Below are 13,846 nucleotides of genomic sequence, written 5' to 3' on the forward strand. Positions count from 1 at the left end.
GAAATACCAATCAGATATTATGTATAAATGCATGCCGCCAACTTTTACAATGCTTGATCAGCATAGATTGCAGATTTGTAGGGATTCCACCAGTTTCTCTGATTAGTATTTCCAATATCTTACTCCCAACAAGTAAAGCTTACAGGTCTGAAGTTTCCTGGATAAGGCCATCACTCTTTATCAGTGCTTTCTGATAAAGTAATGCTGTCAGACCGTAAAGAAATTTTTGGTCATACTTATTCATCTTTCTGACAGAGATTGTTGCAATGTAGTTAGGGATAAAGTATCAAATATAAACGAGAATATTTTTTTGGAGTAAAACACTTTAATGTATTGTTATTTCCTTCAGTTTCATAAATAAAGTCACAGTACTAAACTATCAAATATGCCTATTGTACTTAGATATCAATGATCCTTCTAACCTTAGCAGTCTTACAGTTTTTATCCTGGATTACTTTCAAAGAACATCACCGTCATTTCTAAAGCATTGAAAGTTTTCTGGACTTCAATATTTATGAAATGCAATATTTCAAGAATGTGGAAATTAATACAAGTTCATTAAAACTATCATGTAGCAAGGCAGACTAGCTTCATGATTCCTACTGAATGTAGCACTTTTTAAAAAGCCTTTCTTATTACAGAAAAACAGTAAAAGAAAGCCAGTATTACAGGTCAAAAATGCCATTAGCAATAGGGAAACACAATTTCATAACAAACAATTTATTGGAAAAAGATGTGGAAAAAGTAAACTGAAGACATTAACAGTTTAGTGTACATTTGCTATACTGAACAACAGGTGCAACCATTTGCTTCTTCAACTTCAAAAACACTTGAAATTCCCAAATGCTGTGCATGGGATTTTAAACAGGCAGCTAAGCAATGGTGACGCAATGAAAAGGTACCTGTCAAGATTTAAAATAAATAAACAAATAAATAAATAGTCCTAGTTTCAGCTGGGATAGAACTAATTTTCTTCATAGGGGCTGGTATGTGCCATGGTTTGGATTTAAGATGAGAATAATGCTGATATCGTACTGATGTTTAAGTTGTTGCAGAGCAGTGCTTACACTAAGCCAAGGGCTTTTCAGCTTCTCCCACTGCCCTGCTAGTGAGGAGGCTGGGGGTGGACAAGGAGCAGAGAGAGGACAGAGCCAGAACAGCTGGCCCCAAATGGCCAAAGGGATATCCCGTATCTTGTGGTGTCATGTGGGACAATAAAACTGGAAAGGCTGTCTGGAGGGGCTGCTGTTTCTTGGGAACTGTGTGAGATTTGGTTTGCTGATTGTGCAAAACTGCATGATGTATTGCTTTTGTTGTTTGTTTTTTGTTCATTTTCTTATTTTTTTTCCTTTTTATTAAACTGTCCTTATCTCCACCCATGAATTTCTGTACTGTTCTTTCCAATTTTCTCTCCCATCTCACTGGAGGGTCTGGAGTGAGTGAACAGCTGTGTGGCGTTTAGCTGCCTGCCCACTTGAGCACAATTCTCTCTTTTTTTTTTTTTTCTCATTTTTTTTTTAGCTTGTATTGTTAGCAAATGCCCAGACATATGCCTTTCAAAATATTTGTCCCATGCTTAAATAAAGAATGAAGTTACATATAGAGTGAATAACAAGGATTAGGGAACACAGTTGACAGAGAAGCTGTGTTTCATATAAGGTTATCTAATTAAATTGTTAGAATAAGGAAGAAGGAAGTACAAAGTTGTATTATATTGTGTACATAAAAGAAGCATCTCACAAGTCATGAGTTTGTAATTAATGTCTATATAGCCCTGTGACTCTTATCAGGTTTTAATTAACTATAGCACAGCAGGAATGCTAAGAACAGTATATTTTCAGTGCTATTTTCATACTCAGTCAGGAACATAAAAAATCATAGGAAACAGGCATCACCATCTTACTAGAAAAACTAAAATGTTTTTAGTTGCAATAATGATCATAGCTTTGTATTTTCTATACATACTACATAATTTTACATATATTTTTTTCCTGTTATCATTACAAATAAAGTTTTAAAGTATGTATTTTAAAAACATACTGCTGATTAACAGAACATACTACAAAATCTATGCATATAAAATGCTTATCTGGGATTTTGGGATAATTTAATATATCTTCATAAAAGGTACTTTAATGTTATTCAGAAAGCCTATGGGAAAATAAAGAAAGCAAAACTTTAATATTGCCCTATTTTCTACTTAAACTACAACTGCTGCTATACACAAAGTTAAAAATCAATTAACTCAGAATAAGGTGACAGTTAATTTTTCAGCTGATACATCTTCCATTTAAAAACAAAATACATCAAGGAAAAGTATTCCGAAATGGAAGCACTGACAGTGACAACATTCCAATGAAATTGGCATCAACACCCCAAAACGCTAGCCTGGTTTCCTTTAAGGTGTTGGTGCTAGTACTCACCAAGAATTTTTTTTTTCAATTTTTCAGTGGAATCTGAAGAAAATAGAAATATTAGTAATTCTTTAGAGGGATTCGCTAAGTTCGGAAAAGCTTAGAATACCAACTGACATCTCTAAAATTAGCGTTTTTTGATAATTTCATGACACTTATTCTAATATCAACCTGTTTATATCCAAAACCAAAATCAGTCAATCAGCATAACAGATGTTTTCTTAAGCTTACCTCTCCTTAGGCTATATAGAAGAGTATCTAGCACAATAATGTGAGATATGCCATATGCACGGTCTAGTGGTATTCATAGTATGAAAAGTCTGACACAAATTACAGAATAATTATGTTGGGCAAACCATATAACACACAATTAAAAAATGATGGATGAATGGCAGTTGAGGAAGTATGAAAGTTCTGTTCTGTTTTGTCTCTAGGAGAACTGTGGGAGTCTTCATCCACTAAAAAAAATAAATTTTAAATATTGTTATCCCTGAATACGACTGAATATAAGAATGAAGTGCAGTAACTTAACCACTTCTATTTGTTTAATACTTATGGTACTTTTCCATTCCTCTCTTTAGAGGAATGTACTCAGAAATCCTCCCCTCTCCAACAAGATGCCTGGTATAATTCTTCTTGTAGCATGCCCTTTACAATGAAGACTGTCTAATGAATGACTGCAGGCTCAACTTTTTGCATTCTATAATCTATACCCATAAAACTAATCTACCATGCACTGTGAAGCAAAATTATGCTGTTCATGTCATGTTCATGATGTAACTTTTGAGTCACACCATTTTTTTCATTTTATAACTGTTCAGTGGGGCATAAATTTTAGCTTTTGTTCAACTATGACAAAGTCTCCCCAAATTATTTAATATATGTGAAATACAGCTACTGCAATTGTAATATTAAATCAGTCATCTTTCCATTTTCAGTTCTTGTAAAAATATTCTCAAAACTGTCATAGCTCATTTTAAAGATTTTATCTATATCTGTAAACTGCCTATAAGTCTTCAGGTCTACCAGGTTCTCATTGTGTTAATGGGCAATGCAAAGCTTTTGTACAAAGCTTTTTAGTTCTTACTTTGAGCTGAATCCTTTTCCCCGTGAATCTTCCTTTTTTGAAGAGTATGGATGGTCTGACCAGTTGTTCTACCAATGTGCAACAAATCTGGAAAGAAGTAGGTTAGTTCCTGTCAGTTTTTACTGAAAGTTTTGAAAAACAAGAAAGTATCAAACATATATGGCCTGATGTCTTTACGTTTAAAAAACAATAACAACAAAAAAGGATACTATTAGAGATGTAGTTCTGTATAACTGAAGAGTTAGCTTCACTTTTTGTTTTCCTCACAGTTCATGCAACTATAGATTGTCAAGTCTTAGGTCACTGCTTCTCACCACAGAAATCCTATTCTTACCATATGACCATAAATAAATCCTCTACTAAAATTGATTTAAAGAGATTATTGTTCTATTTGAAAGATTAACCTGTCAACAACACAGGGTGTCCTGCATGCTGTTTACCTGTTATGGAAACACCAGGTAAAATTTTCCAAGGAGCAAAGACAGCGGAGAAAAGGGAGAAAAATAGATACACACACCCCATGAGTAATATAAATACAAACATTTGAAATAATGCATCTGTGGATAAAGAAGAATACAAATACTTACTCTCAAACAAAATTTCTAGCCTTTCTGCATTCTCTTGCAGGGTAGTGTACCACTGGTTGGCTATTATAGAACGAACACCAGTAAGGCTAAGAAGCATTACTGTTTCTGTTGGTCTCTCTATAGCAAACTGTAAAGAACTAAAAAAATAAAAAGTATGAGATCAATAAAATAAAAATGTAATTGAAATTCTGCATACTAATATATTAAAAATATAAATATATAACACTTTTTAACAGGAGAAGAAAGAGAATTTTATACGAATCTCAGCAAACTAAGAAAAATCCCAGAATCCATTTCTCTTGTATGTTAAGCATAAAATGCTTTCAAATATTTTGTACCATATCTTACGTTTAAAACAAGGAATTATAATAACTTTTTTATACCTCTTTTCATGATGCAATTTTATGTGGATTGCTCCCTGTCATTCTACTGCTTTGGGCATCAAATGAAATACGAATGGAAGAACATCACATTAACTTTTATAAAACAATGCAGAATACCCTTTATAAGAGAATCAAAATGCTGTGAAATGGATTAAAAGACATGTTTAGTTCAGCTTCTATTCTTAAAGGGAAAAAGAAAATATTGCAGGAACTGAAAGCTTGCTCATGTCATAAGCATGGCAGTAATATGGAGACTTAAAAAGCAATTCAGTTATTCTAAAATGACATCTCTAAAGAGGAATATTTAAATAAGTATCTTTGGCATTATTGTTTTAGTGCTTGGAGGGGAGTGATAGTCTGTAGGGCTGGAACTGAAGTAAATTAAAGGCTGAATCTTCTTTTTGATCTCTGCCTTTTATGGTAACTAAATCAGAAGATGATAACTAAAAATTTTTGTAATCTTTTTGGAAGATGCTGTCTGATTATCTATGGAGTTATGTGATTCAGTTTTAACTGAACATTATTCTAAACTTTCTGGAAACTGCTAGAATTAAACACATAAGTTCCAATGATAAATTTACCAATCTATTAAAATAACACTTCAGAAGTACAGAGCTAGAAAAAATAGCTTAAGAAACTGTGCTTTGTTTTGTTTTGTTTAATGGGAAAAAAGGATATTAAAACCAGGAGAGTTTTCAAACACTCAGATCTGTCTGTGTATAACATACCTTACACACAATTCATTTTAACTTACACATCACTGGATGGATTAAACAGTATTTTAAAGTTGTTTTTTTTTTTTTTTTCTTTTTCTTGAAGTGAATAATCATCAAAGTCAAGAGATATTTATGCAGCCCTAACAGGATCAGATATAGGATTTAATTGTCTACATTACAATGGCAGTCCCAATAAAGACATGAATAAAAATACATTTTTTCATGTTCTTTTTTTGGGAGTACAAATGGGTTATCTGAAATTTAGCGTGGACTAAATAACTAATGAATAAAATCAGGACTCTAAAACTATCCTTGCTTTTAATACATTATAAGTTATTTGTTGAGCGCCATCCATTAAAATTCATAATGTACATAAAACAAAAGTATGTGAGCCCTGTCACTTGTCAATTTAAAAGCAAGGAAAATACTGAAAATGCCTTCAAGTCTATGAAAGCCAGATGTGTAATATGAAAGATTGTGAAGAGGTCACTTAGCATGCCAAAATAATTTATTACATAAAACAGTCTGATTGTTAAACTATACAGCATAGGAAAACTTCAGAGGGACTCTTAATTATCTGTTAAAAAGAAGTTTTATATATTTAACTAGAACATCTTGAGAATCTTGAGCTGGGAGGTATGGGTAACATAACAACCTTTTTGTGACGTTGTGTTGATTATTGCTCTGCAGCAGAGCATTCATTCTGTTTAGTCCTACGTAAAGAATGAAGCTGCAAGAGGCTAACTTCCCCCTTCAATGTAGATATGAGCCCTTCTATTTCCAGAAATAGATAAGAATATTTATAACTCAAAATTTTAACTTTGCTTTGAAATAAAAATAAATCTGCATTACTGTGAATTTTACCAAAATAAAGTTAATCTTACCTTTTGTAGATATCAGAATTGGCTATTCTTTGATAACTTTGTTTTGATTGTACCAGATCTAAAAGTATCATCAAATGGCACTCTGGAAAAAAAAAAATTGACACTAATAATAACGTCCATCGTAATAACTGTATATAAAACTGGCTTTTCTAAGTCAATGACTTACTAAGCTCAGTGTAAACAACTCATATAAAATTTATATTTCAGCCAAAAGAGTGTCATTAAGTAAAAGAACACCAATAAAGTCATTCTAATATTATTTAATGTAAATTTGATACACTTTTCCGTAATGTTTGATGGGCTTTTGTCCTGCATCACCTTAGTATAACTAACAACAAGGTCCATGTAACCATCTTATTACAGATAATGATTTATATGACTCAATTCAGTAGTTGCAAAATCTTGTAAAGTGGAGGTATGGAAATGTTATCTGACCATGTTAGAACCAAGTTACAGTTAAAACATTCTTTTTAAGCTATTTTCCTTAAAGGCCCCCAGTGAAATAACTCAAAGTACTCTTAGATTAAAAAGCTTTCCCTAAAGATTTTTTGCTTGGTTTGCTTGGTTTGCTGCAGCTTAAACCTTTACTTAATTGTCGTATTTCACACAGATATCTGAGAAGAAAATTACCTTTTTGTTTGGAAAGCCTTTGATGTACTTGAGAACTACTATCAAGCTTCTCTTCAATATTTTAACCTTTTCTCCTAAAGTATATTTATATGCATCTATATGTATAAAAACACATATATATTTATTTGTACAACTATGCACACATATCTGCACTGTAGTTTTCTGACCACACTTGATCTCCACCAATAATTTATTCTAGTTTGTCAGTATTCTCCTCCAGACCTTTACAAAAGTGGAGCGTGAGATTAGTTAATTTATCTTGCCAATGACACTCCTGTATAGTTACCCCTATAACAGAACCTAGTCTTGTTTGATCCCTAGCAAGATGATGGTGTTTAATTTGTGATTTATCTCCCGATTGTAATCTGTAGTATCTCCCCTCAGGCAGCCATTACCTAACTTGCTAATGTTTAACTGATTATTTCTACTTAAGCATAACTCCCTCTAGCCTTTCCTGAATTACATTCTGCTATTTATGCCCATAAAGCAAGGTTAATTTGCATTCTAATCTTGCTGCTGAACCACCTCTTTCTCAGGCTGGTCTCATATGCAATTTCAGCAAAGACATCTTCTATTTCATCACTCAAATGACCAACAAGAACATTTAATAATACTGGGTCCAAGTTAGGGCCCTCCTGAACCTCAGACACACGTCATACTTAATAATGAAAGTATTTCTAACATGAAGATCAGGATTACAATAGATTTAAATTCAGTCTGCAAGACAACAGTAATTTTATCAGCTAACAAGTTGTGTAGGTGATCAGAAAATAGAACAATCCTTTGAGGGCAACATGAATACATTTAAAGTTGGTTTATTCCCCATTAAAGGAAAATAAGATGCTATGGAGAATTCATCTAGACATATTTTAAGTGCAAGTCCCAGGGTCAGGGTTATGGAAGTGTTTACAAACTTCCCCAGAATTTCTAGTCCTATCAATATCGGCCTACATGCATCTGAAATCTCATTTTAAAAAGTGACCAATATATACAGGAAGATATATTTTCTTGATTTCCAGCAATATTTTCACATACACCTTTAAATCACTTTGAAAATCAAAGCTTTTTGAATCAGCTTCCTGGTACTTTTAGAACTTCACAATCCGATATGGATTGCAGTTCTTAATTTTATATCTCACCACAATATAGAAAGAAGCTAACATATTCATACACCCTAATAACTTCAGCAAAACTCCAAAGCTGAATATCTTCTAGATGTACAAGGGTAATAATAAGAGAAAGAAAGACTGAATCTCAAATAATAGTTCTGAATTTATGTCTTATATCACCAAAAAGACTAATAGCTGTGAAGAAGCAGAGAAAAAATTACCTTCTCAGAATGTACAAATGCTCCATTAGAGACGAGAAATAATTCAGTATTAACCCAGTTTCTGCAGATAATTCTGCTTTGCCTGAGTGAAGACTCAGTAATTCTGAAATTGTACTACAAAGGTTGTTCTTAACAATAAAGAACACTTGTTTACCAAGTACTATATTCCACAGAAAGGCACAGGACTTACTGGAAAAAAAACATCAGATGATGATTCAATGTTTGGAACTTAATAAATGTGTTCTGATTTAAAATTCCAACACTTGGAAGTGGAGGAGGAATAAACCCATTTGTGAGGAATAACAAGACATATGTGCAACAGAATAAAATATACTTAGTGCAGAGTTTTTCCAGTCAAAACCCTGGATCTTGAAAAAAGGTTTTGATTACTTATGTCAACACATTGATAATACAGTAAGAAGTAAACACCATTTTGTGATCATTATGAAAAAAAGGTAGTGTAAATTAAAAAGTATTTTTCAGTTTGGTTGTCTCACTTGGGATGTTCATAGCAACCAGTCTGTTGAGTAAAATATGAGACAAGAATCTCTCCATTCCATAGAACAGAAATGCACTGCAGTTTGTCAGCAGCTGCTCCCATTCAGCTTGACTGCAAAGAAGGGAAATTTTTTTTGTTAATGTTTAACAGGAACACTTTTAAGAAACTATCCACATCAAACACTTCAGTGTTGGTCCAGAAATATTTATTAGAAAAAACAGTGTGCAAAGCAAGGTGACAAACAAGAATTCTACAGAAAGTGTAATAAAATGTATGGAACGTTAATAATTATTATTTTAATACGGATGTATATTTAATTTAGTAACACCTTGTAAACAAAAGGGCATAGCGTATTTTAAGCAAATACCAGACTCTAACAAAAGAAATAAAAATCATTAGTGTACATACATGTATGTATGCATTGTACCGCTTTGAAATTCAAAGGGAGTTTTCAAGAAGGACTTGGGGGTTCTGACGGACAAAAAGCTCAACATGAACCAGCAGTGAGCACTTGCAGCCCAGAAGTCCAACTGCATCCTGGGCTGCATCAATAGAGTGGTCATCAGGCAAGGGAGGGGATTGTCCCCCTCTGCTCTGCCCTTGTGAGTCCCCACCTGGAGTCCTGCATCCAGGTCTGGGGCCACCAGCACCAGAAGGATGTGGGGCTGTTAGAGTGGGTCCAGAGGAGGGCCACAAAGATGCTCAGAGGGCTGGAGCACCTCTCCTATGAAGAAAGGCTGAGAGAATTGGGGCTCTTCATCCTGAAGAAAAGAAGGCTCCGGGAAGACCTTTTTTGCATTGCAGCTTTTCAAAACTTAAAAGGGGCTTGTAAAAAAAGATGGAGAGCAACTTTGTGCTTGGGTAGGTAATGATAGAACAAAGGGGAATGGTTTTAAACTAAAAGAAGGGAGCTTTAGATTAAATGTTGGGAGGAAATTCTTCACTCAGAGGGTGGTGAGGCACTGGCACAGACTGGCCAGAGAAGCTGTGGATGCAACATCTCTGGAAGTGTTCAAAGCCAGGCTGAATGGGTCCCTGGGCAACCAGATCTACCGTGTGGCTTCCCTGCCCATGGCAGTGGGGTTGGAACCAGATGATCTTTAAGGTCCCTTCAACCCAAGCTGTTCTGTGATTCTATGATATATGCACTCAGCAGGATATAAATAAATTAGGTTTTGAAAAGAGGTTCAATTAATCAGCCTAGCTAGCAGCAAAAACTATGCTGTCTGATAACTGCGAACAATCTTTGCAATTGTTATGAAGAAACACCAGAGTACCTGTACAGTGATTTTACCTAAGTAGAGAAGATTTTAAAGGACGGATTAGACTAGCAGTTATAAAGCAAGGTCCACAGTTCATCATGTTGCCTCACTTACAGGACTTGAATGGCTTGACACCTCAAGATCCCTTTTATGTCTCTACTTCTACAATCATAAAATTCAAGTACTTCTATAAAGAACGAACTGAACAAACTTTATAAAAATAATACGAACTTCATCAACAGATGTTTGAAATTGTAAACTGAAAGATGTACCTTTACTACATTGTAGCTGAAATGTGTGCTACAATCTTGCAGTTAACTCATTATGCATGGAGATAATATAGCTTTTAATACTTGGTTTTAAAAAACAGTTATGAGCAAAGCCAGAAATCACACTTATACTCCCATATGCTCATAATAATCATTGAAGACTGCAACAGCAGCCATTTTTTTTTCCAAGATTGGATCATTTAAATATACAGCAATTTCTGGCGCCATATTTTAGATCCTACATTTGAAACAAAGACAATGGTTAGCTCTGTGTTTAATGGTGCAGCGAAATGTAACCCTATTTTATGACTGAAGCCTCTGGGAATTATCACTGTTTTAAAAAAAGAAACATGGATAAAACATGAAAGCATATAGAATACTACAAACCTTGGAACATATACGTTGCCAATAACTCCTTCCCACTGTAGTGTAAACAGGTCATGGTACTTTTCTAAGATTTCCTTCATTTTTTGGGAGGGACTTAAAGCTTCTGTAACAATAGAATGTCATAATTGTAAGGTTAAGATGCTACAAAGTATGTTGGGCAATCTTATTTTCAAACATTTAAAAATGACAATATATATATTTAGGATTTTTTTTAGGCTGTCATTAGATCTTAAGGTTTTTAAAAACTAAGTCCAGATTTTAAAAATGCGTCAATTGCAACATTGAAAACACCAGCACTGTTCATGCAGTTCCATTTCAGAGACTCAGAAAGAATTTAGATGGACAGAGAAAATAACTGAGTTTCTATAGCCCTGATTTTAGAAGGCAAGATTCCAAACCCACCTCTGCTCTCCAAGGACATTGAATATTTAATGACAATTTACCTTGTCTGACTATATTTTCATAATACTGTAAAATGCAGATACACTCATACAGCCAGATATTGAGTACATAGTAAACCGTTTATTTTTATCTGCTGTGAAGGAGAAACTGCAAACACATGGAAGCATATTCTATCAGTACTGTTCAGTAGCTTCTTTTGTTTTGATTTTTTGTTTATTAACTATCTCAATTAAAAACCTCCATTAAATCAATTTTTGGCATTTGATAAATGTGTTTGTTAACAAATGTGAATCAATTAAACTATTACACATACTGGGAGAAAAAAAAATAAGTAAAATTGTGTTACTAAATTATTTGTGTCAGACTGAATTGATATAGTAAACACCTACTGCCTTGGTAGGTAGACTCCAAAAGAAAACAGCAACCCTTTCAAATATCCTTACACAAGTGCCTGTAACTATCATAATACCTTCCACCTTTCAAAGGACTATAAGACAACATGCAAAAGCTTTGTGTGTTACACATGCTTTATATGTAGGCATTAGCTTGAGAATCGGTATATACGTTTATATATAAGTTCCATTGTTCCTGTTCTGGTCCATTCCCATTCAGTACTGTTTGTTCCTAGTCATTCATGTATTTCATGCAAATTTCTAGTATAATAAAGAAGATTATACAATGCATCATTTCAATTAACCTATATCCTTCCCTGCACTACTGATGTTGTATCTTAATGGCATATATCTGTAAAACTAAAAATGCAGTAACAAGTTCTTGAAAGAAAGCATGTATTTTTAATTGGTTTATATAGAAAGAAAGATTACTCAAGTAACTATTTTCTTGAAGGTAAGTAGGTCATTATTTAGTGATATGAAAAAAAAAAAAAGACTAATTTCTTTCTGGAACTTGAAACAGGTTATGTTTTTTCATTGAGGCACCATTTGACAGGTGATAAGCAGTACTTTTCTGACAAAAATCTAAGCTTTTTTTGTCAACACCTCAATGATATGACTTCATTTTCTGTTAAAAAAGAAAAAAAAAATTAAATTGCATGGCTAGGTTGTGGAGGTAATATTATTTAATAGATATTACCTGGCTCTCTTCCTTCATTATAGGGGTCCACAATATCTGATAGGCAGTGAAGTATAAACAATGCAATATAAACCAGAAAAAAAAAAGTTTATCTGAACTGATTCACATACGTAATCATTTGGGAAAGGATACATTTAAGATTACGAGTATCAACAGGCATGCAATTAGAGGGTAAAACACGATGAACTGGTGCCTATAATTAAAAGAACGTATACAGTATTACGTGCAGAAGCCTTAATCAAATATTATTACTGTATCTGCAGTGTTAAACAACTAACAAAAAGATGTCCTAAAGTTTTGAAAGTAGGCTTAAAAGCAGCACAATACCCAAGTGTCAATGTAAATCAAAAGCATAAGCTATCCTGCATTATACAGAATGCATATATGTACATATTGCATATATTTATACATGTGAACATATATAGTTATATATGCATTTAAAATATAAAACAGCATATAAAATATACCATATTGCTGGGGGAGGTAGTTTAGTATTTTGAGACAGCTCCCTTTGTGAGTTGTTTATGTCACGATTATGCAGAGGATATGCTTTTTCAAAGAAACAACTCATTATAAAATCAACAAGAGCAAGATTCTTATTATGTAATACTTTTTCCCACTTCAGACTTCTAGAGTATATAAAGAGCTTCTATGCAAGCAACTTGTAGTCCTTTAACAATATTTTTACACAACAAGAAGAGCTACCCATATTTATTTTATTTAAAAAAAATGGAAAGTTCACCATTTTGACATTCTTTTTCTGTTCGGCTTTTGGTTTTGGTTCTTTAGACCTTCGAACATCTTTAATTTCACTCTCTGTGGAATTGAAAAGAAGAGACCTTTTTTTTTAAGACATGAGCAGTTTCAGAAAATACAGCTTTCTTAAAGGATTGCTTATATTCATTAGGATGTAATAATAACAACAGATTAGAAAAATACAACTTAATTTCCCATTGCAGCAAGGCAAGGACATTCCCCAAACCCTCTTGCCTAAAAATAGTAGCTTCAAAGTGTAAAACAACCAACACACACAATCTCTTAGATGTGCAAATGCTTCACTACATTACGTGTTCAGGAAAAAAGTGTTGAATAGTGACTACTGGAGCACTTTTTAAGCCTATTGCTGTATCTATTCAACATTGATGTTACTGGAATAACTGAAGCTTCTGTGAAATACACAGAAATCAAAAGAATAAAGGAAGTTTTATATTTGAATCTGATTTTTTACTACAAGAGGCTTCAAAAAAGCAATGGGAACTGTGTTATATTTCTCACTGCACAAATGACTATAACCCAAAGTATAAGTCTCAGATAGTTATCGCTGGAATGCACTGCAAATTAGGGGAAGTTTGTGATATGCATTTGAGTGCATTTGGCCATTGATTCTCTTTTTATTCAGTGGCTACTTTCATAATAGCATAGGTAGCTTTTCAATTATGCTTCCTCTCATTAATTAACTTCTAAAATTATGCTACCATAAGAATTTTCACTTTAAAAGGGGGAAAAATAAATTAAAAAAAAAAAAAAAAAAGTTCTGAAAGTCTTATTTATAACAGATATTTAAGAGTATATGAATGTGTAGACTAAATATATTCTCATCTCAGATTGTTTACAGTTCTTTCCATGCAGAAATGGCCAAACAGATGACAGTTACACTAAAGTTGCTAAATACTGTAGATAAGAACGCAATACAAGAACCTGTATGGAACAGAAGACTCATTTTTCACAGTGAGACTTTTCTAAATTTAACCTATTTATTGGCTGAGGCCCACTAACTTTTAAGTGAGTTAAAATGTGTTATCTATATCTGAGTAAAATGTGGCTTCAAATTTTTATAGGTTCAGTAATAGGAGGTATCTTTGATCTATAAGAAAAAAAGCTTAGCAGTTCTATAAGTAAAACTG

The 13,846-nt window shown here is 33.4% G+C and overlaps 1 protein-coding gene across 1 annotated transcript in view; it reads right to left on the reverse strand.

Moving 5' to 3' along the window:
* Positions 1-13,846, reverse strand: part of CFAP46 (cilia and flagella associated protein 46) — a gene marked incomplete at both ends in the record, with an annotated part of 79,277 nt that overhangs the window by 2,918 nt on the left and 62,513 nt on the right. Inside the window, 4 exons of the mRNA XM_084290582.1 lie at positions 4,089-4,225; positions 6,072-6,153; positions 8,529-8,641; positions 10,449-10,551. Of these exons, the coding sequence (XP_084146708.1) occupies positions 4,089-4,225; positions 6,072-6,153; positions 8,529-8,641; positions 10,449-10,551 (435 nt within the window). The remainder of the gene's footprint in view (positions 1-4,088; positions 4,226-6,071; positions 6,154-8,528; positions 8,642-10,448; positions 10,552-13,846) is intronic.

Source organism: Netta rufina (assembly GCF_964035555.1).
Source record: "Netta rufina genome assembly, chromosome: 7".
Lineage (NCBI taxonomy): Eukaryota > Metazoa > Chordata > Aves > Anseriformes > Anatidae > Netta > Netta rufina.